General features: G+C 30.0%; 1 protein-coding gene across 4 annotated transcripts in view; it reads left to right on the top strand.

Annotated features, from left to right (window-relative positions):
• Nucleotides 1–25,310, top strand: part of LOC145288026 (run domain Beclin-1-interacting and cysteine-rich domain-containing protein-like) — a 202,888-nt gene that overhangs the window by 21,772 nt on the left and 155,806 nt on the right. For all 4 annotated transcript variants that reach the window (XM_080136033.1, XM_080136034.1, XM_080136035.1 and 1 more), the window contains exon 3: nt 15,266–15,410. In XM_080136033.1, coding sequence (XP_079992159.1) covers nt 15,266–15,410 — 145 coding nt within the window. The remainder of the gene's footprint in view (nt 1–15,265; nt 15,411–25,310) is intronic.

The following is a 25,310-nucleotide window of genomic DNA, read 5'->3' as shown; positions in this document are numbered from 1 at the left end:
CGTTAATGGTGTAGGTGGGGTAGAATTTGGATTATTTAAGTGGACAGCTCAACAAGAACTTGTTTAAATTGGACTTGAAAGCTACAATATTATAATCGGCTGGGAAGCAGGCCAATGGAACAGTGTTCCATATGTGGGCAGTTCTAGGAAAGAAGCTTTGTTCATGGAATCTGCGTTTAGATTTAGGCACAGATAGAAAGTGGGGAAAATTGTTGATAGTGGTTGTAGCTAGTCGAGAGTTTTTTTTTTTTTTTTTTTTTTTGTGAGTTTGGCAACGGGGGACCATAGATTGGAGCTCAGACGAGCACTTGCCATGAGAATAACAATAGACATTAATAATAATTATGAATTATTAGTGCAAACACTTGGGAAGCATAATTATTTTATTGCATATCATTTTGATGGAAAGTGTGCATTCCTAGTTAAAAATTTGTAGATGTTTTAGTTCAAAAAAATCTTTAGAATCTTAGGTTTTGACATAGAAATAAAAATGAATCTAAAAGAAATGAATCTTTTACACAACACCTTTTTAATTTCAACAATAAAACATACAAGCTGTATAGAAAACCAGACACTAGTAAACATTTCCAATAGGTTTTAGATTCATTCTCAAACATATTCACCAAAATTATTGAAATAAATCATTAGAATAGAAACATCCCCCACTCTATAAGAAAGACCAATGTGTATTTATTTGTGTCATTTTTATATAAATAAATGTAATATATTCATCCCTGTTGCAGAAAAGTTAGAGCCGCCCTTTTCTAGCCTCAAGAAGAAGTCATTTCATGTAGTTAGAGTAAGCTAAAAAGCAAATAGTAACTCAGACACCACCACCCCAACCACACACACACACACTGTCTGAAATGAATTCGGAAATAAATTCTCCATTTTAAATAAAAAGTCAGTAGTAGCTGTTTTTCTATTTTAATTATCAAAAATAATAATAATTTACTAGCGGGACCTGTGGAAATTCCACAGCGGACTCTTTCATATGTTGATGTTGGCATTCTGTGAATGTTCAGCATAAATGGAGATGCCCTGGTATTATTATAGCTTTTTTTTTTTTTTTTTTTTTTTTTTAAAGGTATTTATCTAAGCTAGCAGGGACGCCCAGTCGTAAAATACACTTAAATATGCTTGTATATATTATTATAGAGTCGATTCGATTCTTATAAAGTTGTGATTTCAAAAATAAAAAAATATATCTACATAACTTGGGTGCATCAGTTTGAATTGAAACCGAAACCAAAACTTATGAAGAATATATATATATATATATATATATATATATATATATAATGATTTCCTTCAGCTATAACCGAAACCAAAACTTATGAAAAATTCTTAGTAAAATTATTTATAAAAAAAATAGATGACTTGAGTGCCATCAACCATAATCGAAACCGAAACAAAAACTTATAAAGAATTTTTGGTCAAATTATTTATTACAAAAAATTGAAAGTCGTAACAATGAAACGACAATCACTCGGAAGGAGAAAGATGTAACCGTGACACCCAAAAGAAGCACGCGCTATCGTATTAATATATTGATATGTGAAAAATTAATTATGATAATTCTAGTGTGAATACTGGTGGAACATTTTTTTTATTGTAGTAGTTTAATAAATGTCTTACATCATTTACTTTTGATAATAAAAAAAAAATAATTAAGAATTTCCATCCACTAAAAAAGTTTTTTTTTAAACAAAACATATCGCTATAGAAGTGTAAGGGACTACTGTGATAAGCGTTAGATTTATAGTAGAAGAACAAGATGTTTGTTCACATTATATTTTGATTTCCGCATGTTGGTACAGTTGGAGAAAGAAGTACTCCCAAGGAAAGAAACTGTTAGAGTAGAAAATGTTAGTGAATGATAGGATTTTGCTGCTGGTTGGATGAGTCATGAGTATTTATGTTCAGTGGGTACAAGAGCAGTAATTCATCCAAAATAATTTTATCCAGTAAAAACAGTGATAAGAATTAAGTTACTTACCCAAGGCTTCTTTTTTCTTTTCTTTTTTTTTCTTTTTTTTTCTTTTCTTTTCTTTTCTTTTTTTTTCTTTTCTTTTCTTTTCTTTTTTCTTTTCTTTTTTTTTCTTTTTTCTTTTCTTTTTTCTTTTCTTATTTTTCTTTTTTCTTTTCTTATTTTTCTTTTCTTATTTTTCTTTTTTCTTTTCTTATTTTTCTTTTCTTTTTTTTTCTTTTTTTCTTTTTTTTTCTTTTTTTCTTTTTTTCTTTTTTTTTTCTTTTTTTCTTTCTTTTTTTCTTTTTTTTCTTTTTTTCTTTTTTTCTTTTTTTTCTTCTTTTTTTTTCTTTTCTCTTTTCTTTTCTCTTTTTTTTCTTTTATTTTTCTTTTATTTTTATTTTTTTTTCTTTTTTTTCTTTTTTTCTTTTTTTTTCTTTTTTTCTATTTTTCAGAATGCAACCTGGTAGAAAAATGTTTTTGCTTTTTCTTTCCAGTAGTAAATTACCTCAATCTCTAAAAAAAAAAAAAAATTATTTTCTGATTTAAACTTGATAAGTTTAATTGCAACTCTTAGTGTAAATTGAGCTAATTCTGTTAAGTGAACAGCAACAAAATAATGTTACTTGTAGATGTTTTAACACTAGTTATTTTGTAGTCAACTTTTTTACAGTCAATCAATTATATTATGAATTATATGAACATTTATTGGTATAAAATTGCCATTAAAAATATCAGAAATAAAAATTGCCAAAGACTCTGGATATGAGACTAAGTATGTTACTCTTTGTTAAATTCACCTTTATATGGTAGCATTGGTTTGAAAGTAGGTGACATTGTTTTCTATTATCTTATGTAGTATAGTAACAACTATCTAGTTATGTCCTAAAACAATTATTTAATTATCCAATAATATATATATATATATATATATATATATATATATATATATATATAATGTATAATTATTATTTTTTTTTTAATGATTTTTAAAGGTCCTTAGTTAAAAATGGAAAAAAAATTACCTGAAATTCCAGGTGTGAGGCTTTTAGACTATTATACATCAAATTCCATTTCTAATAGTTATAAAGCAGGATTTAGCACTGACTCTAAAATAGGTACTAATTTCTTTGGTGAAGTTTCATAGCAAAATGGACTTTCATTTTATGTACTAAAACCGGGATTACAAAACATACTGTTCTTGATAATAGTAATCACACAATTTTTGAAAATAAAATCTGTTTTTTTTTTTTTGTTTTTTTAGAAAGGTTTTTGAATCATTGTTAACTTTTAAAAATGACAACTCCCACCCCCCGCTAGAAATACAACTAAAAAAAAATGTGGTTAGGTTTGAGAATTCTAGAATTTTATTCTATGTAAAAGTTATAAGTATACCAAATAATATAGTGCTCATTCGACCTGACTAACACAATATTCACTATACATTTATCGATACATTTATTTATATATATATATATATATATATATATATATATATATATATATATATATATATATATATAGAGAGAGAGAGAGTTAGGTTGTGTTCTCCATATTATGGCATGCATTAAGGTTACAATATTGAACAGCTTGTGATAAGCATAATTAAAAAAAATCATATCGACATTTTTATAGATTAGTATATATTACAAAATAGTGATGCGTAACTTACTAGTCATTTGTACTATAATGATCAGCATCGCACAACATGGAACATTGTCATTATAAGTAATCACTAGAATGAGTTAACTTTCCCAAATGTCTACTTCCATTCTAAAAGTAAACTTCTATAGATATACAGCAACATGCATGTGTGTACCATGATCCGATCCCTTTGCTTAATTGACAATATTTATATAAAGATATTAGTAATCATGAGATTATCTTTACAGTTTGGACTGTCACGTAATGTTATTTACTGTTTTATCAGAAAGTTAACTACTGATAGTTTTATCAGTTTAAAGTCTAATATCAGAAATGATTTGACTAAGGATACTGCAGGTTTTCATTCAATTAGGGTTGCTACCAAGAACCACCCTAACAGAGTTTAGCCACACGAGAAACATTTCTTTTTTACTATTTGGGACATTTTTTTTTTTATATGAATTTAAAATCTGCTTTAAAAATGTCAGGAAATAATATTGGAATGAAAACATTTCCCAGGAATCGGTTACAAAGCTCCGAACCTATGGATATTATAAAGTCTAGGTGGAGGAGTCGATCTTTTACTTGGAATTGGTATGTAATTATTTATGCATGTGTATGTCTGTGTGTGTGTGTGTGTGTGTGTGTGTGTGTGTGGGTGTGGGTGTGTGTGTATATATATATATATATATATATATATATATATATATATATATATATATATATATATTGAGCACTTTGTCCAGTTTTGCCCTGATTTTAACAGATCTGTCTCTCTTGCTATTTTTTTTATTTACGATATATACTAGTAGTATTCATCCAGCATTCTCATGTGAAGATATGTTACTGATTGGAAATAATTTCAAATATATTCATGTTGATAATTTTCGTCTTGAAAATAATTTTTTTTAAATAGCATTTGCAATATGAGGTCAAGTAATAAAAGTGTTTTCATAATAGTAATATTTTCATTAAAAAAACATGCTTATTTATGATCCGTTTCTGTAAAATAGAAAATGACTTCAACAAATCAAAGCAAATTTCTGTTTTTTATTATTTTAAATATTAAAAGTAACAAAGTATTTTAAATAGGAAAATCGTGTTTTTTAATACATTCTTCATTGAGATATTCATTGTTGAAATTTATTTTTGTTTTATGAAAGAAGAAAATCTATTTAAAAAAATTTTGTTTCTTTACATTCTAATGTCTTTTAGTTATTTTATGGATCTAACTGATAATTTCCCCCAGTGACCCCAGATGAAATCCAAAGAAAATTTCATTGGTGTCTTTAGATTGCTTAAAAAATTTTCATTGAAATTAATTTGAATGTCCTGTTAACATACTGATTTCTCTAAAACTCAAACAAACATTAACTTACAGAATAGATTTCGATGTATGAGCTTCACACAACAACTAAATTGTTTGAAATTCATACAGATGATTTGTTTATGGTGGTAAAGGTTTTGTCTAGAACTATTCACACTTTTTGGAACAACTGCTACACTCAACCAGTGCAATTTATTGCCATAAATAGAGCCAGCAGCAGACCTCGGGTTTTGTATCAGTTTTCCTTCTCCTAGATACAGGTCTTAAAGAAAACGGAGGGTGCATCTCTCCCAGTGGTTTTTAGACATGCCCCCTCTAGATACTAACCTGTCACAGCATAATTCATACAGTATCTAGTGGTTTCTATTAGTCACCCATCTGGTACTGGGCAGGTTCATCATTGATCTTTGGTGATTTAAGGATAATCAGTGTGTCAACATGATTATGTCATGTATGTATATATATATATATATATATATATATATATATATTAGCTGTTTAACAGAGTACGCAATTTTTTAAAATCTACAAGTTGGTATTATTACTAATACTAATAGCATTAGGACTCCTATTGGTGTTATTGTTAATTATTTATTATGTTTATTTATTGTTGATTGCATGTTAACAATAATTATGTTTACTTACATTTCTATTAATAATTTTTGATAGCTTATTGATTTTAGGTAAATATCAATTATCTTATCAAATATTTTGCCAATTTGTGTTTTGAATCTTTCTATTATAAGACGTATTGAACCAGATTATATTTTTATTTCTTTTATTTTTATCATAATTATTCAAGATTAATTTGACATTATGTGCACTATGTTGCTTGAATATTTTTATATTGCTGGAATTAATGGCTAGTTTATGGCCTATCGATCTAATAATTTGTTTTAAAGCTGGATGTTTATTAATATGTAATGAATAACATTTGATTTCTATAAGGTTTATATGTTTTGCTGTTTGAATTAAAGGTCGTTTGTCAGCATGATTATGTCATGCATATATATGGGTGTGCGTGTATTTAAAATGAATTTCAAAAATTGCATTTAGCTTTAACACTTAATTGCAATTTCGTGGGTTTTCATTAATCATAAAAAATTGTATCATTTGGTATCACACAAGATGAGACCGGAGAAGATGAGTTATTTTATTGTAGCTTATTTTCCTTATTTTACGTTCATTTTTTTTCTCATATTTGTTGGCATATTTTTCCTATATTTGTTGTAGGATTAAATAATTTGTAAAACGTTTTATCTTTCAAATTGCCTGGTTCTACCAGATCAGGCTGTTTAAAGATACTGGCTTACTGACCTAAAATGCACCAAATATTGATGTTATTTTTTTTCTTTACCTTTGCAAAACACAATCATATTCTGCAAAGTAAAAAAAGCAAAAAATTTCTCTACAAAACAACTGAACTAAACACTATAAATAAATTTATAGAGAATTTGAATCATTTGAAAAATTTTAACCCAAATTGCTGGATTTGGCATGAAATAATCTGAAAAATATGTCATAAAATAAAACAGCCAAACGAAACACCATGAATAAATATTTGAAAATATAAAGAACTTGAATTATAGAAATTTAAATGATAAAAATAAATAAAAAATGTTTATGGTCTCACTCTTATACTAGCTATCCCTACACAGCTTTGTCCTGCTGTAGAGATTTGTTGCAAAATTTTACAAATATATAAAGAAAAAATTCTATGTCATTCTTTGTGTTCCTAAATTTGGAGTTATGTTGTGAAACTATAGTGGTTTGAGGAGTGCCTCTAAGTGGAATCTTCATTTGAGGTACAATTGTGACTCTATCCAGGTGTAGTTTTAGCAGTATTGTAGAACTACAGATGTCATATTTATTCAGACCAATTCTTGTTCAGTCCTAAGCCCACATTGTGATCCAGATCCCCAATACCTCTTACTCTTGTAATTGGCCATCCAAATAAGGACTGGGTGTAAATATCTGCTAGCATTAACTTTAATTCTCTGCAGGATCAGAGAATCTTATAAAATTAGCAATCGTTGAGTTTACAGTTGAAATGAAATGCTATAAATAAAAGAAAGAATTTTGTCTTTTTTTTATAAATATGGAATTTATTAAGATTCCATTTTGATTGATGTTTTTGTGGTATTGATCAATGCTCATCATTGGCTGATCAGGCGACTACTTCACCTGGTGTCTTGTACAAAACTGTTTTTTCTTGCTAAAATAGAAAAAAAGCAGAATAACAGGTGTCAATCAAAAAGCCACCTCTCCTCTTTCTAAAATTGTAAACCCAATCTCTAACGGCCTACTCTTTGGCTCATTGCCCTGGGCTATTAACTATTGCTCTCATTTATTTCATAGTATCATGCCCCTTTGATATTGTCACCAAGACCAATTAATGCAACATTTTGATGTTAAAACTCTCTGACTATATTTTTGAATTAAATCTGGTTCAGAGTCCTGCAGAAAGGGCACTTCAGCATTCCTTGTGTGATAAGATAAAGCAAGTTTTATTTTCTAAAATGTCTTTGTATTTGTTTTTAATATAAATTTGAAAGTAAACCTGTTTCTCATAAGAACTACTTTCAGCCAACATGTATTTCAATTTTATGAAAGTCCTATCTCTGGTTAGCCATATTCCACAATGACTGTCTAGTCATAAGTTCAAGTCTCCATCAAGACATCTTTGTAATGTAAGATAATATATATATATATATATATATATATATATATATATATATATATATATATAGTGTGTGTGTATTTTAATACATGTAAGAAATCATTTTTGATATTTATGAATTTTGTATGCATAAGTAACCAAGTGAGTTGGTTTCTTTTCTCATTTTGTCTCAGTCAAATTTCTCAAAAATCAAGGGGACTCTTTTCTTGGACTAACACTTGAACTTTATATGAGATGCATAGATAATCGAATATTTCATTAAAGTTATTCTTTACCTCTCAAACACTGAATTAGTAAAGAAGTTGAAAACATTATTTCCCTCTCTCCAATGGACCATTTTAATATGTTATTGTATATCTTTCTTTATGGCTTTTTGATCTTACTGGATTCCAGGACAAGAATACATCTAGTCTGGTGGAATATCCAGCTTCATGCTATTACTCAAAGTAACATCACTTGGATAAGATGCACCATTCCTTGTAAAAGCCAGTGTGATTTTGAATATTTAGTCAGGGTTTACTTGTAGAGAAAAGTCCCCTCATGCCAGGTTTTCCTGACAAATCCTTGTGTGGAGAGACCTTAGACACTTGATGCATGTGTATATGTGAGCATGAAAATAAAACAATAAGAAAAATACTTTTATTTTTTATCTCTAACTAGCAGGACTACCTGGCATTGTTCAGAGCAAAAGTGTGACATAATTTCTATCTCTCTCTCTCTCTCTCTCTCCTTTCCTACCCAATCTTCCTTTTAACCTAGATCATTCCTCTCTGTAGATACACACACACATCTCTAGTATAAGTAAAGGAAATTACTTTATATAAAAAATGAATCAATTACTTCTCTTTAGTTAGTGGCTGGAAAACAAACTACATACTAATATTAAAAGAATTAAAAAAAAATTCACAAACTCGGTATCACATCGAAGCTCCATCCTTTGCTCGAAAAATATCGAAAAATTGGCTAAAACTTTAACTTTTTCACCCCGAAATCGACAATTTTTGACAGGGGGAGGGGGGTCAACAAAAAAGGTCCTCTCGTGACAATGACCGATTCTACGCATGCGTCAGATGACGTTGTGACCTGATTTACTTTAAATAGTTGAAAAACCGAACAAACTTAATGTACGTCGCTTTAACTCCGTTGGTTAAGGTGTTGGTTCATTATCTAAACGTTTTGGGTTCGAATCGTGGTGTGAGATGTTTTTTTTGTTTTTTTTTTTTTCGATTTTTTAAATTTAAATATTGAATCAGTGTTATTTAAGCCATTTTTCACGTAACGTTCGTTTTTCTGTTTTTTTTTTTTTTACTTCACTTATTCTTAGCGACACCCAAAAACACCCAGGTACCCACCGATTTTTTTAATTTTAATATCGAAACAGGCTTATTTAAGCCATTTTTCACGTGTTCGTTGTTCTGTTGTCATCGTTCGTTTGCCTTACGTTAGTTTTTTTGTGTTTTTTTTCCCGCTTAAGTTGTTAACATTGTTTTCTTTTTTTACTTTGCTTATAACAAACAAACCTACGTCGTCGTCGTCGTAACGCTCGACGACTTCCGGCCGCACACCTATCAATTTGATTCTTACTTAAATAAATTCAAACATCTTTCACTAACTCATTCTGGCTGGCCGATTTTATTTTCAAACTTCGCCTCAGGGCTTCGGGTTCGATCCTATCCCCCCCCCCCCAAGTTCTTTTTTATTTAACACCACACACACCTACAAACACCCGGACAACGCCGGGTACCCCCGCTAGTATAATAGATTTCTAAAAACATTAAAAAGCTTATAACAAATATTGATGATATTAGTTTGTAAATATTGTACAGATTTGTTTTCCTTTTGAAAACTATTTATTTTAGTTTGTTTATAAAATGCTAATTATAATTTAATTTATAAATATTGTTTAATCAAGTTCAAAGACTTTTTTTATAATCAGTAGTGGACGATAATACATGTCGTTTGGCACGAGTCAATAAAACAATAGACTTGTATGATACATTTAGCTATTTTTATTTTCATCCCCCCCCCCACTAACATCAATTACTTTTGATTTTTTGCATAATATCTAATAAATTAGTTTTTCTTTCAGTAAAAGCAAACTTGTATGAAGCTGAACTAAAACTAATGAATATAATTGTCTGTTCGCCCACAAAATATCTAGAAACTACTGATACAGGGCTCTTCCTTGCTAGTGAAACAGTCGCATTTGCAAGTGATTTTTCAAAGTGGCGACTAGAAATAATGAAATGCTTCTCTTTTGACGATTGTATTTCTGTCACTGACAATCTTTCAAGGCTCATTACTAAGTGAAAAATATCTTTTTCAACGGTTTTTTTTTTAATAAAACGAACAAAGTTAAATTATTTAAACAATAAAAGTTTAATAGAACAATATACTTTTTTTCTTTTTTTTTTTTTTGAAAACATCTGAAGAAATCAGAATGTTTATACCTTCAAGTATCAACATAAAATTTGTTGTATATTTAGAATTACATTTATTAAAAAAAAAAAAAGACATATACAGAAAAATATTTATGATGTACATACTCATCACAGAATGAAGATTTCATATTCTAAAAATCATGTGGGTTTGGTGAGTAACTTTTCTATTTGGCTAGTAAACGAAAATATTTAGAAACAGAAATGAACTTGAAGCAAAGTGTTACTGTTCTAGACACCCAACTGTTGACCGATCCACTTGCCACAGTTTATTTTGGCTTCCATAATTGTTTTACTAGCATGTAAGCACCTTTATTACTGCTTAAATGTCTTGAAAGCCTGACACAAAGACAGGTAAGGATTTACCGTGTAGGACCAAACTTGATGACCCATTCCATGGTCTGTAAAGTAGTGGCTTTAAAACGGGATCATAAAGTAAAGGCAACAACAAACAACCATGACACAGCAAATTACTTTGAATGCTTTTCACCTGCACTGCTGCCATTGCTGAATGATACAGAATGGAGATCCATTTTTGGTGATCCGGTTTAAAACTGACGGTTTCTAAAACTGGTTACACAAAGTTATGATTAACATGAAAAAAAGGATTCATCTACTTGAATGTTGTGATGACCTTTTATGAAAAGTTCTTACACAAATTTCAGGTGGTCATAGATAAGTCCAAACTGCAATTGCAATATATATAATATACATCTGACCTGTCTGTTTAAATGTATGTATGTATGTTTGTATGCCTTGCAAAAACTTTTGACAGAGGCAACGGATTTTCACGAGATCGGTATCCTTTGAAGCACGACCCTTCTGATCACAAATATCGAAACATTGGCCAAAAACATTAATTCCTTCACCCTCAACTGGGCACTTTTCTATAGGAAAGGGTCGCTTTTTTCGCAAGTCTTTCGATTATCTTATTTTAGCCTACGTCACTTCCAGTTTGGCGATGGGCGCAACAGCTAACATGTCACTTTTTTTTTTTTAATTTTCTTTTCCTCATTCGCGGTATGGGTTCGAGCTTACCATTTTTATTATTTTTTTTATTTTGTGCTCACAATTTTTGCTCAACCAACACCCTCACACACATCTCCACTTTCTTTTCTGCCTTCGCCTCAGGCTAGTTAACTATAAAGATAAAATCATGCATCACATACTAACCAGAAGTATTGCAGACCCTGACATTCAGTTAAATCTCCTTGGAGACAAACCCCAGGACGTCTCATTAGAGGATGCATTTCAATTTGTAGAAGTGAAAAAAACGAGCAAATTTCTCTTAGAAATCTAAGCAAACAGCAAAGACAAATAGAAAGCATGCTTTTACTGTGATGAAAGATGTATGTTTAGGTAATTAATTCCTATATCACTCATGTAAAATATTTAATTGAAAGAACACACACTAGTGCCAAACTATTTTCATCTCTTCACTCACAACAAAAGCATGAAAAAATATTATTTTTTAAAAATCAAACTTATGCACCAGGGATGAAGTTTTTTTTTTTTTTTTTTTTTTTTTAAACGAAACTGACTTGTTTTGATAAAATTGTGTGTGGCATAAATTTTGATACTTTTTTTTTTTTTAAATAATAAACATGTTTTTTCATATATAATTTTATGTTTATTCACTAGATAAAAGTATAAAGCTTATTGAAAAATGAATTTTATTCATTTTTATTCTTAATATTTCAGTGGTATGTCACACACAATTTTATCAAAAGTCGGTTTCGTTTAAGAAAAAAAAGTTCATCTCCATTGCATAAGTTTGATTTTTTTAAAAATGTTTTTCATATGTAATTTTATGTTTATTCACTAGATAAAAATGTAAAAATAAGTTTGTTTGTTTTTTTTCTATAGAATGTTGTTTTTATAATGGAATGGAATTTGGTGTGTTGGTGCCCCCAAAAAGAATTACCGTTCGTATTAGCATCAGTAATACATCTATGTCTTTTTCACTAATTATTAAGATAAATGACAACAGTTTAAAACACATGCAAATGACGTAGTGTCCAAAACAAAATTGGCTTCCAAACAAAAAAAAATCTTTCCTTTTATTCACCCATTTTAGTCTCCCAACAGCACCTAAATTAACATAATCACACTCGTCTCCTATTCAAATGGTTCTAGGTTCGCGTGCCACTGTTTCCTTACAGCAGACACATGCTAACCTTGGTCGCTTATTCCTCTGCCTCTTTGCACCATTACTGCATGTAGTAAGCATAATCATAGCATGAAAAGTACTGCCTACATTCACATAACCCAGTGCACAGCTTTCGGACATAAATGTGAACTTTGTCATTCTTAAAACCGTTTTGAAACTGCATGTTGTAGTTAAAGCAATCCTAAATACATAACACCAGCTTGCTATAAAATCAACGAAACAATGTGCTGTGTTTGATGCCCTGTGGCCTGTACAGGATGATTCATATGAACATAGACTTATGGTATCAACAACACTGAGTGTGACAAATATAATGTCCCAACCAAATGACTATGTACATGACAGTCTGTCAAGCAGAGATCAAAGCTTCAGTCATTTATCTGCCTTACTGTAGTGGCTCTTCCATGAAATCAGTCCTAGGTATTGATCTATTGGCATATTCAACAGCTGTGGTTGTGTCTGCCATGGCTGATAGCACTTGCTTGTTAGAGTAATCTAGCTGAACTCTAGGTGATCTCTAGGTCTCTATGTGAGTGAATCAGACCTGACACCAGGGGCTATGCCGATGCATGCTACAACAATGGTATAAAATCCTAAAAACCATCCTACTGCATCTTTTTAGCAGTGATATTTACTTTCAGGTTAAATGCAAGGTCCAAGATGATTTTGAGAAGCCAGTGCTTAGGAATAAGCACACGGTGACCTACAAAAAAATGCCTGAGCAGCTTTATCAGCATTCCTCAGTAGGGTTGCCTCAGGTGATTAGCAATAAACTTATCCCTTCTCAGGGAGAAAAGCTTGGGAGAATGAACCTCCTAGGACTGAACAGTCCAACAGCAACCAAGCTACTAAAGATTTACATGGTTTAAACAAGATAAATGACATATGTTTGCAATCTCCTCAAATTATATCTGAGCAAAGAAATCTGTGACATTCAGTATTATAACAAATGACTTTTCCACCCTGCATGCAATTCATGATTATTGTACCGCTAGCATAGATAGGTTTAACATCTATTTCACCTGCTGGCATGTGTTGGACATCTTTTAGAAATTGACTTCCAAACTAATCTCTGGACAAGTCTTTATTTACCCCTCTTTCTCTCATGTCCATCCTTATCACTTCTAATTTTTTTTCTCTGCCTTCCCTGTGAAATAACCCTTCTACCTCAATTGTTCGACATCCACTAATCCAGAAACTCTTTCTTTTAACGTCATCATACAGTTGAAGCCTCTTATTCTGCATGAATCTCCATATCCGCTCATTAGGTGTGAACGTGTCTTTAAAAATTGTGTTACACATTCATCGTTCTCTTATCATTTCTCTCCATGCAACACATGTACTTAGTTCTCAATGACCAGCTTTCACTTCCATACATCATCACACTGCATATGCATGCCTGTTAGACTCTTCTTATAGTTGATAGTGGTAATGCTCTGCTGGTTAGTAATGGCAAAAGTTCCTTGAACTTGCCCCATCCACTTCTAATTCTTGGCATCACACTAGCACCTACTCCATCCATTGTTACAATTGTATCACCAAGGTAACATTTTTGGACAACCTCAATAACTTTACCATTCACATTTATTTTCTCTACATCTGAATTCACATCCATCTCTGTTGTCTTACATTTCTTGCATGTAAACTAGTTATCCTTTGTCAACCTACCAGTAATTCCACGGCACTTCTCATGTACTCAATGCTTGCATGTACAACTAAAAATTAAGCTGCATCCGACTCTCTTATTACAAACTGAACATGAGAACTTTCCTATTTCCAGGAGATTTCCAACACTACAACCACTGATCTACACTTTAGTCTTGACATTTACTTTCAGGTCCTTACTTTCCATAAAATTCTTCCAAATGATTTGACAAGTAGACCTTCCTTTTATATATTATTTTTGGAATCCTTTGAGATAAGGCTTCATAATTTAAGTATTTATTTTTTTGCAGACTGTTGTCCTCCTCTTCATAGTTGTTGTTGAGGTTTCACGTTGCATTTGACTTTTGCAAAGACCCTTTTCTCTTGACACTCCAGATCCACAAAAGCAAATTACAGATTCATTTTTTATTAAGGCACTTCTTTTCTGGATAAATATAGCACTGTTTTTCTCTTGCAGTTGACAGCTAAAAACAAAATAGTAACTATGAAAAAATAATCTTAAAAATTTGTCACAAAAATTAAAAAAAAAAAAAACTGTTTCATGATTAAAATAAGATATTTTATTTATTTTAGAAACTTATTAGAAAGTTGTTTTTTTTTTTTTGGTTTTTTTTTTTTTTGTACTTATGCAAAATAAAAACTGTGCTATCGTTGGATTTTTCTGGACAGTTGTCATAAAATGCACAAAGCTGCTGAAACAGTGAGACATTGAAATTGTAGTAGCCAATGTCATTTGAGAAAAACATATGCTATCTTTAATTTATTATAAAAAAAAAATGATTTTGATTTGAACAAAAAAAAATATAAAAAAAGAAATATTAAAAAAAAAATTTGTTTGCTATGCATTGTTATTCAAAAAAGGAATATTTATTCATGAAACTTATGAGTATTTTAATTTTCTTAAAGTTTTGCAAAAATTGTCCAATACTTATATTTACTCCATAACAACAAAAAGAATATTGTTCTCATTTTTCAATTAATTTTTCATTGAATTATCTTCATAATAATAACAGAAATAATATATTTTTAAATGAAAAAATTGATCCGCATTTAAGCAGAAAAAAATCACAACACTTATGTGTGAACTGTCTGGAAAATTCTGACAATAGCACTTTCCTTAATCTCCATAAGTACTTCTTTTTTTTTACAAATACTTTCTGCAAACAAATAACTATCCATTTCATCACTTAAATGAATGATGAAATTGATTTTCTCAATAAAAATAAATATTATTATTATAATTATACTATATATACGATTATTATTATACGGTGTACACTATTATTATTATTAAAACAACCTTTTATTTGCTTAAAATTAATGTAAAACACTATGCTCTTAATCATTATCGTTTGTTCTTTTTTTAATTTAGGAATCAGCATCACGAGTTGTTAATGGGTCTAAAGTCCACCGTGGAAGGGTTGTTGGCAACACCAACAAGTAATGTGTGGAGTACATATGGGGGTTTGGATAGAGTGTGCCTTCAGCTGGAAAAGATATTCAGCCATCGACTTTTGGTAAGTAATTCACCAAACTCTGTGCTTTTTTTTTTTTTTTTTTTTTTTTTTTTTAATTATTATTAAGTGGATTGGTGTGTGTGTGTGTGTGTGTGTGTGTGTGTGTGTGTGTGTATAATTTGCATGTTTTAAAAACAGTTGAAACCCACACTTGGAAAAAGAATTTTCACTGAAACATTATGTTATATGAACCCTACATCAAGACATGCTGAGAGTAAGATTTGTAATTATTAAAAAATCATATTAATGATAATAAAGGAAAAGAAACCTAAACAAAAATTAATTTCACTTTTATACATTTTATTTTGCTTTCAATCTGCTTATATCTGATACATCTCTGCATTGGAATCAATTATAAATTATATTACAATAGAAAAATGCTTCAAGCAAATTACATAAATATGATATCTCTCTCTTTCTCTCTCTCTCTCTCTCTCTCTCTCTATATATATATATATATATATATATATATATATATATAGGCTATATTTCTGTCTGTCTCCATATTTTCAAACTCTATCTCCTCTGAAACTAAAAGTCACAGAGCAGTGCTAGATGCCTCAGATGATTGGATTTTTTACAGACTGTTCTTTTATAGGCACTTTATTCACTGCAAATAGTTTTTAAGGGTTCAAAAATGGATCAAAATTGAAAAATTTTTTAAACATTTTGTACATCCATCTTAGTTTATTTTTATTTTTAATTTTTAATCAGTTCATATGCGTGTCATGTTGGTACAGTTGTAACATCATCAGCTTTGAATGTTACAGTTTTGCTTTCGATTCTGGCTGATGGCATCCAAATCCTTTTTCATTGTACTCTTAAAATTACAACTCTATAATAATATATACGGAATCTGGATAAATTAAAATATTATATTTAAGCGTATTTTATGACTGGGCAAAGCCGAGAGCTCCCCGCTAGTATATATATATATATATAAATATATTGAAAAACAAAAATGCTGATCAGACACTACCTCTGTTAAATAACAAAAACTAGTTCTAGATATTAGATCTATTTTTTTTATTTATTTATTTTTATTTTTTATTTTTTTGCTTCAGTTACATATATTCCTGAGTTTATGTAAATATATATATATTTTTAAGGTATATATCCCTTATAATATCATCCAAGCTCAATGAAATTATGTTTCTGGCATATGTACTGGTTAATTGCATCCCAATGACCAAAGGAAAGAATCAGTCCACAATCATAATTTTTGTTGATTGTTTTTATTTATTTCCACGAGTGCCTATTTTTTCTTTACTATTTTATGCAGGTTTCACCACAATCCATAACAAAAAATATTGTCTTTGGTTTATTTGGCTATTCTTTAGAGATGAGCAAATATTAATAAAAAGACACAGTATCTCAAAGCAAAAACAACAAAGAAAAACATGAAGAATGGCAAATCAAAACCATGAAAAACTCACTTTAAAGATGACAATCAGATACCCCCCCCCCCCCAAAAAAAAACACCACGTTGGATTTTATGCTCAGGATATTGAACAAATCTAAGACTACTATTCTAACCATCATTAATATACCAGACATGATTTCAACAGCATCCAACAAAGACAAACATTTTGCAAAGAATTTTAAATGCCATCCTTTGCAATTATGGCCACCTAACTCCAGAATTTCCCACTATGACTGAGAATATTCATATATCTTTTCAGGATGTTGGCAAACTTGTCTAAAATTTTGATATTAGCAAGCCAGCTGGTCTTGATATTTCACTCATTGCCCTTAATAATCTGCTGCGAGAATTTTCTCCACAAAAAGATACCACTTCAAGATCAAAAATTAGCTAACAAAAAGTGTTAAATAGATGGAGTCTGACACAGAAAATAGCAATTCTTCCTCCATTGTCAGAAACATTGCTCATGGGATGTGAGGACTAAAGGACAAAATAAGGAAAGAGAGACATTAATAGAAAATAAAAACAAAATTATATTGACTAAAAAAATTTTGCATACAAAGTTGTAAAACATATTCCAATGTTAAAATAGTGTTTGATAATTCTCTTTTCAATAGAGCAATAATGATTATTAGCAGGACTCCGTGGAAATTCCACTGTTGCATTTTTCATTGAAATTAATTTTTTTTTCTTATATGATTGCATAAGTATGAAACATTGTAGGAATAAAAATTAATATTTATTTAAAAACTATTAAAATTATAAAACCCTTTTTAAGAAAAATAATGTTGAGTCCTATTTAGGGAATTGAGAAAAGCTGCAGTCAACTTAAACGAAAGTGCATTATTCCGACTTTCTGTTGTAGAATACTTTCATGACTGTTGATTATGAATGCTCACCAATATGGCATTTATAAGTACTTAATTTCCTTCTGTTTATATATTAGTTGCCAGTGGCGTGGAGGAAAAATGCTAGGCCATAACGTTAAGAGTGGCTTTGTTGACTGGGTTCAAGTCTTCCAACCAGCAGTAATTATCACTTCCTACACTGATGATTACATAAGCATGAATCACTAGTGTCTGTAGGTACAAAAATTATTAATATTTATTTAAAAGCATTATATATGACAGTAAAAGAATAAGATAAACCTGATAAAGCTGAATAAACTAGGTATTAATATAGACCAAATAACTTCATCTACTATTATGAATATAATAAAAAAAATCTGCTAAATTTGATACTAAACCCACATTCAAAGCTGGCATATATTCCATCCCTTGTGTGGATTGTGATGGTCTACATTAGGGAGACCTAATGCAACCCAAAACAAGAGATTTTTCGAGCCATCGAAATTAACAACACACTCAACGCCTTTTGACTTTAAAAATGCCACTTTAACCTCTAAAATAAGGCAATCGAATCAGCTCCCATAGTCCACTTAACGAATACAATTAAACCAAGAATGGGATTCTATAATGTCTTCTCCCTCACTTATCCAAAACTATTATCAGTGAAAACAATACAAAGTTAGACATTGAATAATTCCCTGTTTTTTTGTAAAATTTGATCCTTTGGATTCACTCTTGTTTTTAATTTTTGTTCTTTTGCTAATGCAATATATATATATATATATATATATATATACTAGCGGGGCTACCCAGCATTGCTCGGGATCGTATAAACAATAAGAAAATCTCATTGGATTTTGAATATATTTATTAATATTAGTAGAGAGGAAATTTTAATGGCTATGTAGTATTTGGTATTTTGAGCATTAAGTAGTTGCGATTTCAAGCATTAAGTAATTACCATCTGATAATGACCTTTTGATTTAAAAAAAGATCCCCTGGAAATATTAAGAGTAGCATTGTAAATAACAATGTTTTCAAATGTTTTTATTTCAACACAGCCTCCTCATATTAACAGAAGAAAGTCAGCAAATCCATTCACATTTCATATGCATTGTTTACATTTTGAAATCAAGTAATTATGATCTTCGTCGGAAAATATATGAAATCAGTCATAGTTTGATTTGTTCCAAATCGATATACGTGAAAAGTTGATATTTTACATTTCTTAAATGCGATAATCACGTTGGTATAATTAATTTGACCGGAAAATAAATGTTTAGCTGTTAAACTTGGAAACTGTGGGTCCCCACTCCCCAAAAAAGAAAAGAAAATAACGATGTCAAACTTTCCAGAACGCTTGGAAAAATGTAAACAGAAAAAAGAAAATTCGAACGTAACGAAACGAAATAAAACGGAAATGAATTAGTAAATGGTATAAAAAAGAAAAGAAGAAAATGGAAAAAATACCGATGTCAAACTTTCTAGAAAGATCGAAAAAAAAATGTAAACAGAAAAAAGAAAAATCTGAGGGAATGAAACGAAATAAAACGTAAATGATTTAATCTATGGTTTAAAAAAAAAAAAATGCAAAGAATCTGTTGGTATATATATTTCTTAGTATAAAAATGTGAACAACGTAAAACTAAGCGTGGTTTAGGTGTAAATTTGATATTTTAGATTACGGAATGCGATAATTACTATGGTATAATTATTTTGACTGGAAAAGTAATATCTAAATTTCGAGCAGAAATGAAAAAAAAAACAAAAGAAATTAACGATCTCAAACTTACCAGGAAGTTTGTCAGAACGTAAGCAGTAAAAAGAAAAATTGAACTGAACGAAACCAAATAAAACAGAAATAAATATATAAAAATAACGATGTCAAACTTTCCAGAAAGATAGGAAAAATGTAAACAGAAAAATAGAACGGAATGAAATGAAATATAACGGAAATCATGTAATGTATGGTTTATAAAAAAATAAATAAATAAAAATAAAATGGAAAGAATCTGTTTCTAATTTGTCTGTAATAGTGTAAAAATGTGTAAAACGTGTAAGTAATGTATTTATCTTTCCTAGTGTATAACTGTGAACAACGTATAAGTAAGAGTGGTGCGTTTTCCCCAATAGGAAGCAGTTCAGTTTTTGTAAGCAACTAATAAACCCGTAAACAGTGGGCGTCCGTAGAAGTTCCTTGTGAACAATCAAGCAGCGGTGTAAATGGGGAGTGGGAAATGGAGGAATTTAATAGAGAGAAAAGATTTTACAACTTCCATTAAATCTAATCGATTTTGGCAGTGGACTCTCCCCAGAACAAATATAGGAATGGACGATTATCAAGGAAGTGTAGAGGTAATAGGCCTATAGCACACCTCAGATAATGTGCCGCAGTTTGTGCATATTACATCTGCATGAAATCTCTTGATTTTTAATCTTATTAAGGTCAAACTCACACAGGAAAAACTGAGTTCATTTTATTTATATAGATAGAAGAAGATAAGATATATATATATATGCATATGTTTTATTATATATACACTAGCATGGGTACCCGGCATTACCCAGGTTGACATGAAGTTCCGTTTGAATGTATCTTAGGATATTAATCATTTTCATCATGGGCAACGTTGATACCCCCACAACAATTTTAAAAATAAAAGAACGGATAAAAACATGTAAATGTAATCGCCCCCAAAAAAGTATGTGATACTCTCTCCACCAGATGTTTTGGCAGAAGGGATACAAAGGGAACAAACCATTCTCTGGATATTGAGCACTTTTTGTTGCCCGTGCGTTGAAAAGACCCCCCCCCCCCAAAAAAAAAAAATAAATAAATAAAAACAACTTTTGTTTCAATAAAAATAGCAGCAAGTGCCCGAACGACCACAAAAAAAAAAATAAATAAAATTAGCTAAGTAGGAAGGCTCGAACCTGAAACGCGAATGAAGGGAAAACGTAATTTGGTATCTATTTTGCCCACTATTTCGAGACGACTTATGACTTTATGAACCGGGAAAAAATAACACTATAAACATTAACATGTGCATAATATGCATTTGTTTTTTTGAAAACTATTTTGTGTTCGTCTTTGCGTCTCTATCCACTTGTTTTATTTTATTTTTGCTGTGTCACATATGCAATAAAGAGAAAAATACTTGGGTTTTGCTTTCTTGTACATTCCTTTCGGCAACATGTTACAAAGGTAAATGATATTTGCTTTTATCATTAAGTTTCCGTTCATATCCCTACGTTATAAATTGCCTTACCACACCTTTTATCGCATATGTAACAATATATAGTGATAGAGTATAATAAATTTGAATTTAAGTAGTGAGAGAAGACACAAAATACATATCTATACTTATAAATTCGTATTCCTGTGTTTTTTTGTTGTTAAGTGTTGAGACATTATGTAGAAGCAGTGTAGTACGATCCTGAGTGTAATTGCCAGTAACAGAGATAACGGCGTAGAAGCAGTGTAGTTCAGATCAGATCCCATGTAGTTCAGATCAGTATTTCATGTGTGTTTTTATTATTCTTGAAACGGCTATACAGAAACTTTGACTGCTTCGAATTCAAACTAAAGCCACAGTTTTAGAAGCAAAAAGCTCCCCCCCCCCCCAAAAAAAAAGCAAATTGAAAATTTCCTTTATTTACAAAAAAAAAAAAAAAAAAAGCCAGTGAAAAAGTGCCTATACAAAAATTTAAAAAAATAAAAAAAATGTTAAAGATTAAATCTTTTTTAAGGGACATAGAGAAAGAGAATGAAGGTTGAAAGCAGAAAAGGATATTTGCTTTGTATGTGCTATTTCACAACTAGCAAACTAATTTTCAAACCGGTATTAATATTTTGGTAGTGATTTTCCTCTGAGGAGGTGTACTTACATTGAAAATCCATGGATTAAGGAAATTATTTTAAACATTGTTTTCTTTGTTTCAAAAAATAATTTTTTATAAAATAAAATATGAATCAAGTGCGCTTGAAACCAGATCACAATGTAATATTAGAAAAATAAACAAATATTTTACTTGTTTGAAATTTATAGCATAAATATATTTCGGAGCTAAACTCCTTCCTCAGTATGTTGTTTTTTTTTTTTTTTTCTTCTTCTTTCTTGCCATGTTTTAAAGTTGGAGAAAGAAAAGTCTGCTTGTAAAGAGCCACGCGTTGTATCCAGCAGTTGTATTTTGAAATGTTTGAACTGTGCGTATTTTGAAAAGTAATTCTTTCTAAATAAAATTTGGATATATAAACTCTAATTATATATATATATATATATTGATGCTCATGCACGTACACAAATTCTTTTAAAATTGAATTACTTAATATAACAAAATTTGATGGAGAGCAATTCCTTTCTCTATTAAATTTCTTTTAGCTAATTAATTCTAATTTTTGTTAGTGTAGGTGCAGGTTTGGGTGAAAACACTGCTAAATGGTTAAGTTTACAAAACATAATGTGCCCATATTACTTACCATGTTGTTGAGAATATTCCAAGATTCATAATGATTGGTTCATAAAGATAAATCTCTTACTACTGTTATAAAAAAGGAACTTTGTGGGTGTGTGAGCTCGTTCCCTATGGACTCCTAAATGGTTAGACCTATTCATTTATATATTTTTTTAATTTCACACGAATGTACTTTGTGTCTGGCAGTGTTTGTAGGTAAGTTTTGTATCAGAATGTCTTCGATAAGTATTGATAATCGAAAAAAGCCGATGAAAGGAGTAGACAATTTTGACTAAATTTAACGCCTTATACAACCTAACATCACAACTGCATTTGATAAGTTTTATTATCCCCCAAGCAGAAAGGCCTGGCATATAAAATTAACAGTAGGTTCCTTGATATGACAGGGGTATGTTCAAAATAAATGTCTTTGTTTAGAGCACAATTGAACCATGATAATTAATATTTGCATTTTAAACTTTAATTCAAGGCATTATATACAAATAATTTTATAAAATCAGCCATAGGTTCTCTACAGTGCAATGTAGACTACAATGTATTGTGGACTAAGTAACTGTGGGGAGGATTGAAAAATGGGTGATTTTTACCGATTTTGATAAAATATGAGAGTGAATCATAATTTCAAAATTTAATTCTTTTCATAGAATTGAATGTCTTTGCAACTCTTATTCCCAAGATGTCAATGGTAGTTTCAATTCTTTATTTTTATGCTTTTCTATAGAAATCTTGTTCTAAATATAAAGCTGAAGTGTTTCACTGTGAGAATATTTTCATTTAAAATGTGCAATCAATTACATATAATTACACAGTTATATAAAATACTTAAGTGCAAAACCAATGAAAGAATTGAATAGAAATATGATCTTAAAAAGAAAAAAAAAGGTTAAAACTTTCTTCATTCCCTTGAGTATGCTTTTTTACGTAGAAATCCAAGCAATCAAATTTCCAATCTCTAAAGAAAAATAAACAAAGTTAATTCTTAGAAACTTTTATAGTTGTATGTACTGTCTTAGTACACCAGTATTTTTCTTGGTAAGTTTGCTTGTTGCTAATCAGAAGTTTTTCATGATTGTATTTAACAGCTTTTTATTATTTCTTTTAAAATCTTATTTCAACTATCATTATTCTAGATTAATCAAATTTATTAAAACACTTTATGTTAGCGTTATTTAAATTTGATTAGATAATTTTTTTTTTTTTTAAATTACTCTACTAGGAGAGTATGGCTGCTCAGAGGGTATGGATGACAAAAAATAGAGTTCAAAACTATGTTGCAACATCTTTGCTTTAAAACTTCTCTCTCTAACTACTCTCTCTCTCTCTCTCTCTCTAGTCAGAATCTTTTTTTTTTTTTTAATTATGTTATATAAATGTTGCAGGAACTAGTTCATTTGCTTGTTAATTCATTCAAACGATTTTCATATTCATAATACTGAATTGCCCACACATTACTCTTTCGCAGTTTCCTTTTCTATGTTCAGTTTTCTTTTTAAACTAGCAGGGCAACTCGGCATTGCCCGGAGCAAAATTGTAACATATTTCTATTAAAACTACTCCCTATCTTTTGCTCCTATGTTTTTCCCTTCCTCTCCAACCTCTCTTTTTCTTCTCCATCCAGCTCATTCCCCACACTCTCTCTTTATGGACACACACAAACGCACATACACAGACATGCACACACAGATAATTTCTTTTTTATACATTCCTTTAAAAAAAATCAAAATTACTTCCCTTTAGTTAAAACATAATCTAGCTGGACTCCCCCCCCCCCCACACTTCTGCTCGTTCCTAAATCTGTGCCAGTTTAAGGTCAAAGAATAGATTTTTTTTTTTTTTCAACACCAATTTAGAAAATAGCAACGTTGTTTTGTAGCTTTATACTTTTAGCGACGCATACAAACATACACACAGATGTTTTTGTGTTTTTTAACAAAATTTAAAAAAATGATTTAACAACAACATGCTATAACGAAATGCAGACAGCAGCCGGAAAGAGAACAGCATCTATTCTTAAGAGCTCTCAGATATAAATTTAAATCATGACGGAATCGAGTGTTAGCTTTAGGAGGGATTAGCCCCTTGATCTCTTAAAATTTACTGAAGTAAAAAAATTTTTTTTTTTTTTTAGATCCTCTTTTTTTCTTTAAACAAAATTTTAAAAGTGATCTAAAAAAACAACTGACCTTATATTATGAATTATTAAAATTAACCTTCCCTTCTTTTTGCATAAGTGATTTTTCTTTCCTTTCGTTTTCATTATTATCAATTATTATTAAGATAAGATCCCCCTCTTTGCTTATAAAGTAAATTTGCATACATGATTATTGAAGAGAACTGAACACACATACTTTCACGTTTATTGTATAGATTAGAAGAAAAATCTAATTCTGTTGTAGATTTAATTTTTAAAATCTTGTCAGTAAATTCCCCATGTGAAAAAATAAATATGAAAAAAAAAAAAAGTTCCACATTTGAAAATTCATTATTGATTATTTCATACGTCTCAAGTCACTCGTATTTCAGTTTTTGTAAAATAGATAAACCTAGAAAGTCCAACATTTTTTCACAATTGAAATTTTTTTTTTTTTTGCCTTTATTAGCTTGGTTATTTTTCTCTGTACATTTTCTTTTGATATTTTCCGGTTCCTATGTCTGATTACTTGTACTATTGAGTACAGGGGCTTAAATATAAATATTGGGTTAAGATGTCTACTTGCTGACGGTTTCCGGCTTTGAAATCTGAAAGTAGCAAGTGGTGCTTATAAAAAAAAAAAAACAAAAAAAAAACACTTCTCCATTATGTTTTGGAATTTTTGAGATGACGATTAATTATTTGTATTATTCATACTACTGTCCTCATAATAGATTACCATAAAAAGTAATAAATATACATATATATATACTAGCAAAAGTACCCGTCATTGACTGGGTTCAAAAGCAGCCTACCGAAAATGGACTCTGATTTATGAAAGTATGATAGGTTATAAAAAGAAAGGGTTGTAAAGAGATAGCTTCGAATTTGGGGATATCAAAACCGAAGCAAAATATGATGAAAGTAAAAATAAAATAGATAAACCCCATAATTTATTATACCATACCTGTTCACACTGAAACACTTATCACAATATTCTGTGGATCTATATTGAAAAACCT

The sequence above is a fragment of the Euprymna scolopes genome, chromosome 11 (genome assembly GCF_053919585.1).
Source record: "Euprymna scolopes isolate OS-2025 chromosome 11, ASM5391958v1, whole genome shotgun sequence".
Lineage (NCBI taxonomy): Eukaryota > Metazoa > Mollusca > Cephalopoda > Sepiida > Sepiolidae > Euprymna > Euprymna scolopes.
This window is presented reverse-complemented; position numbering and strand designations above follow the sequence as displayed.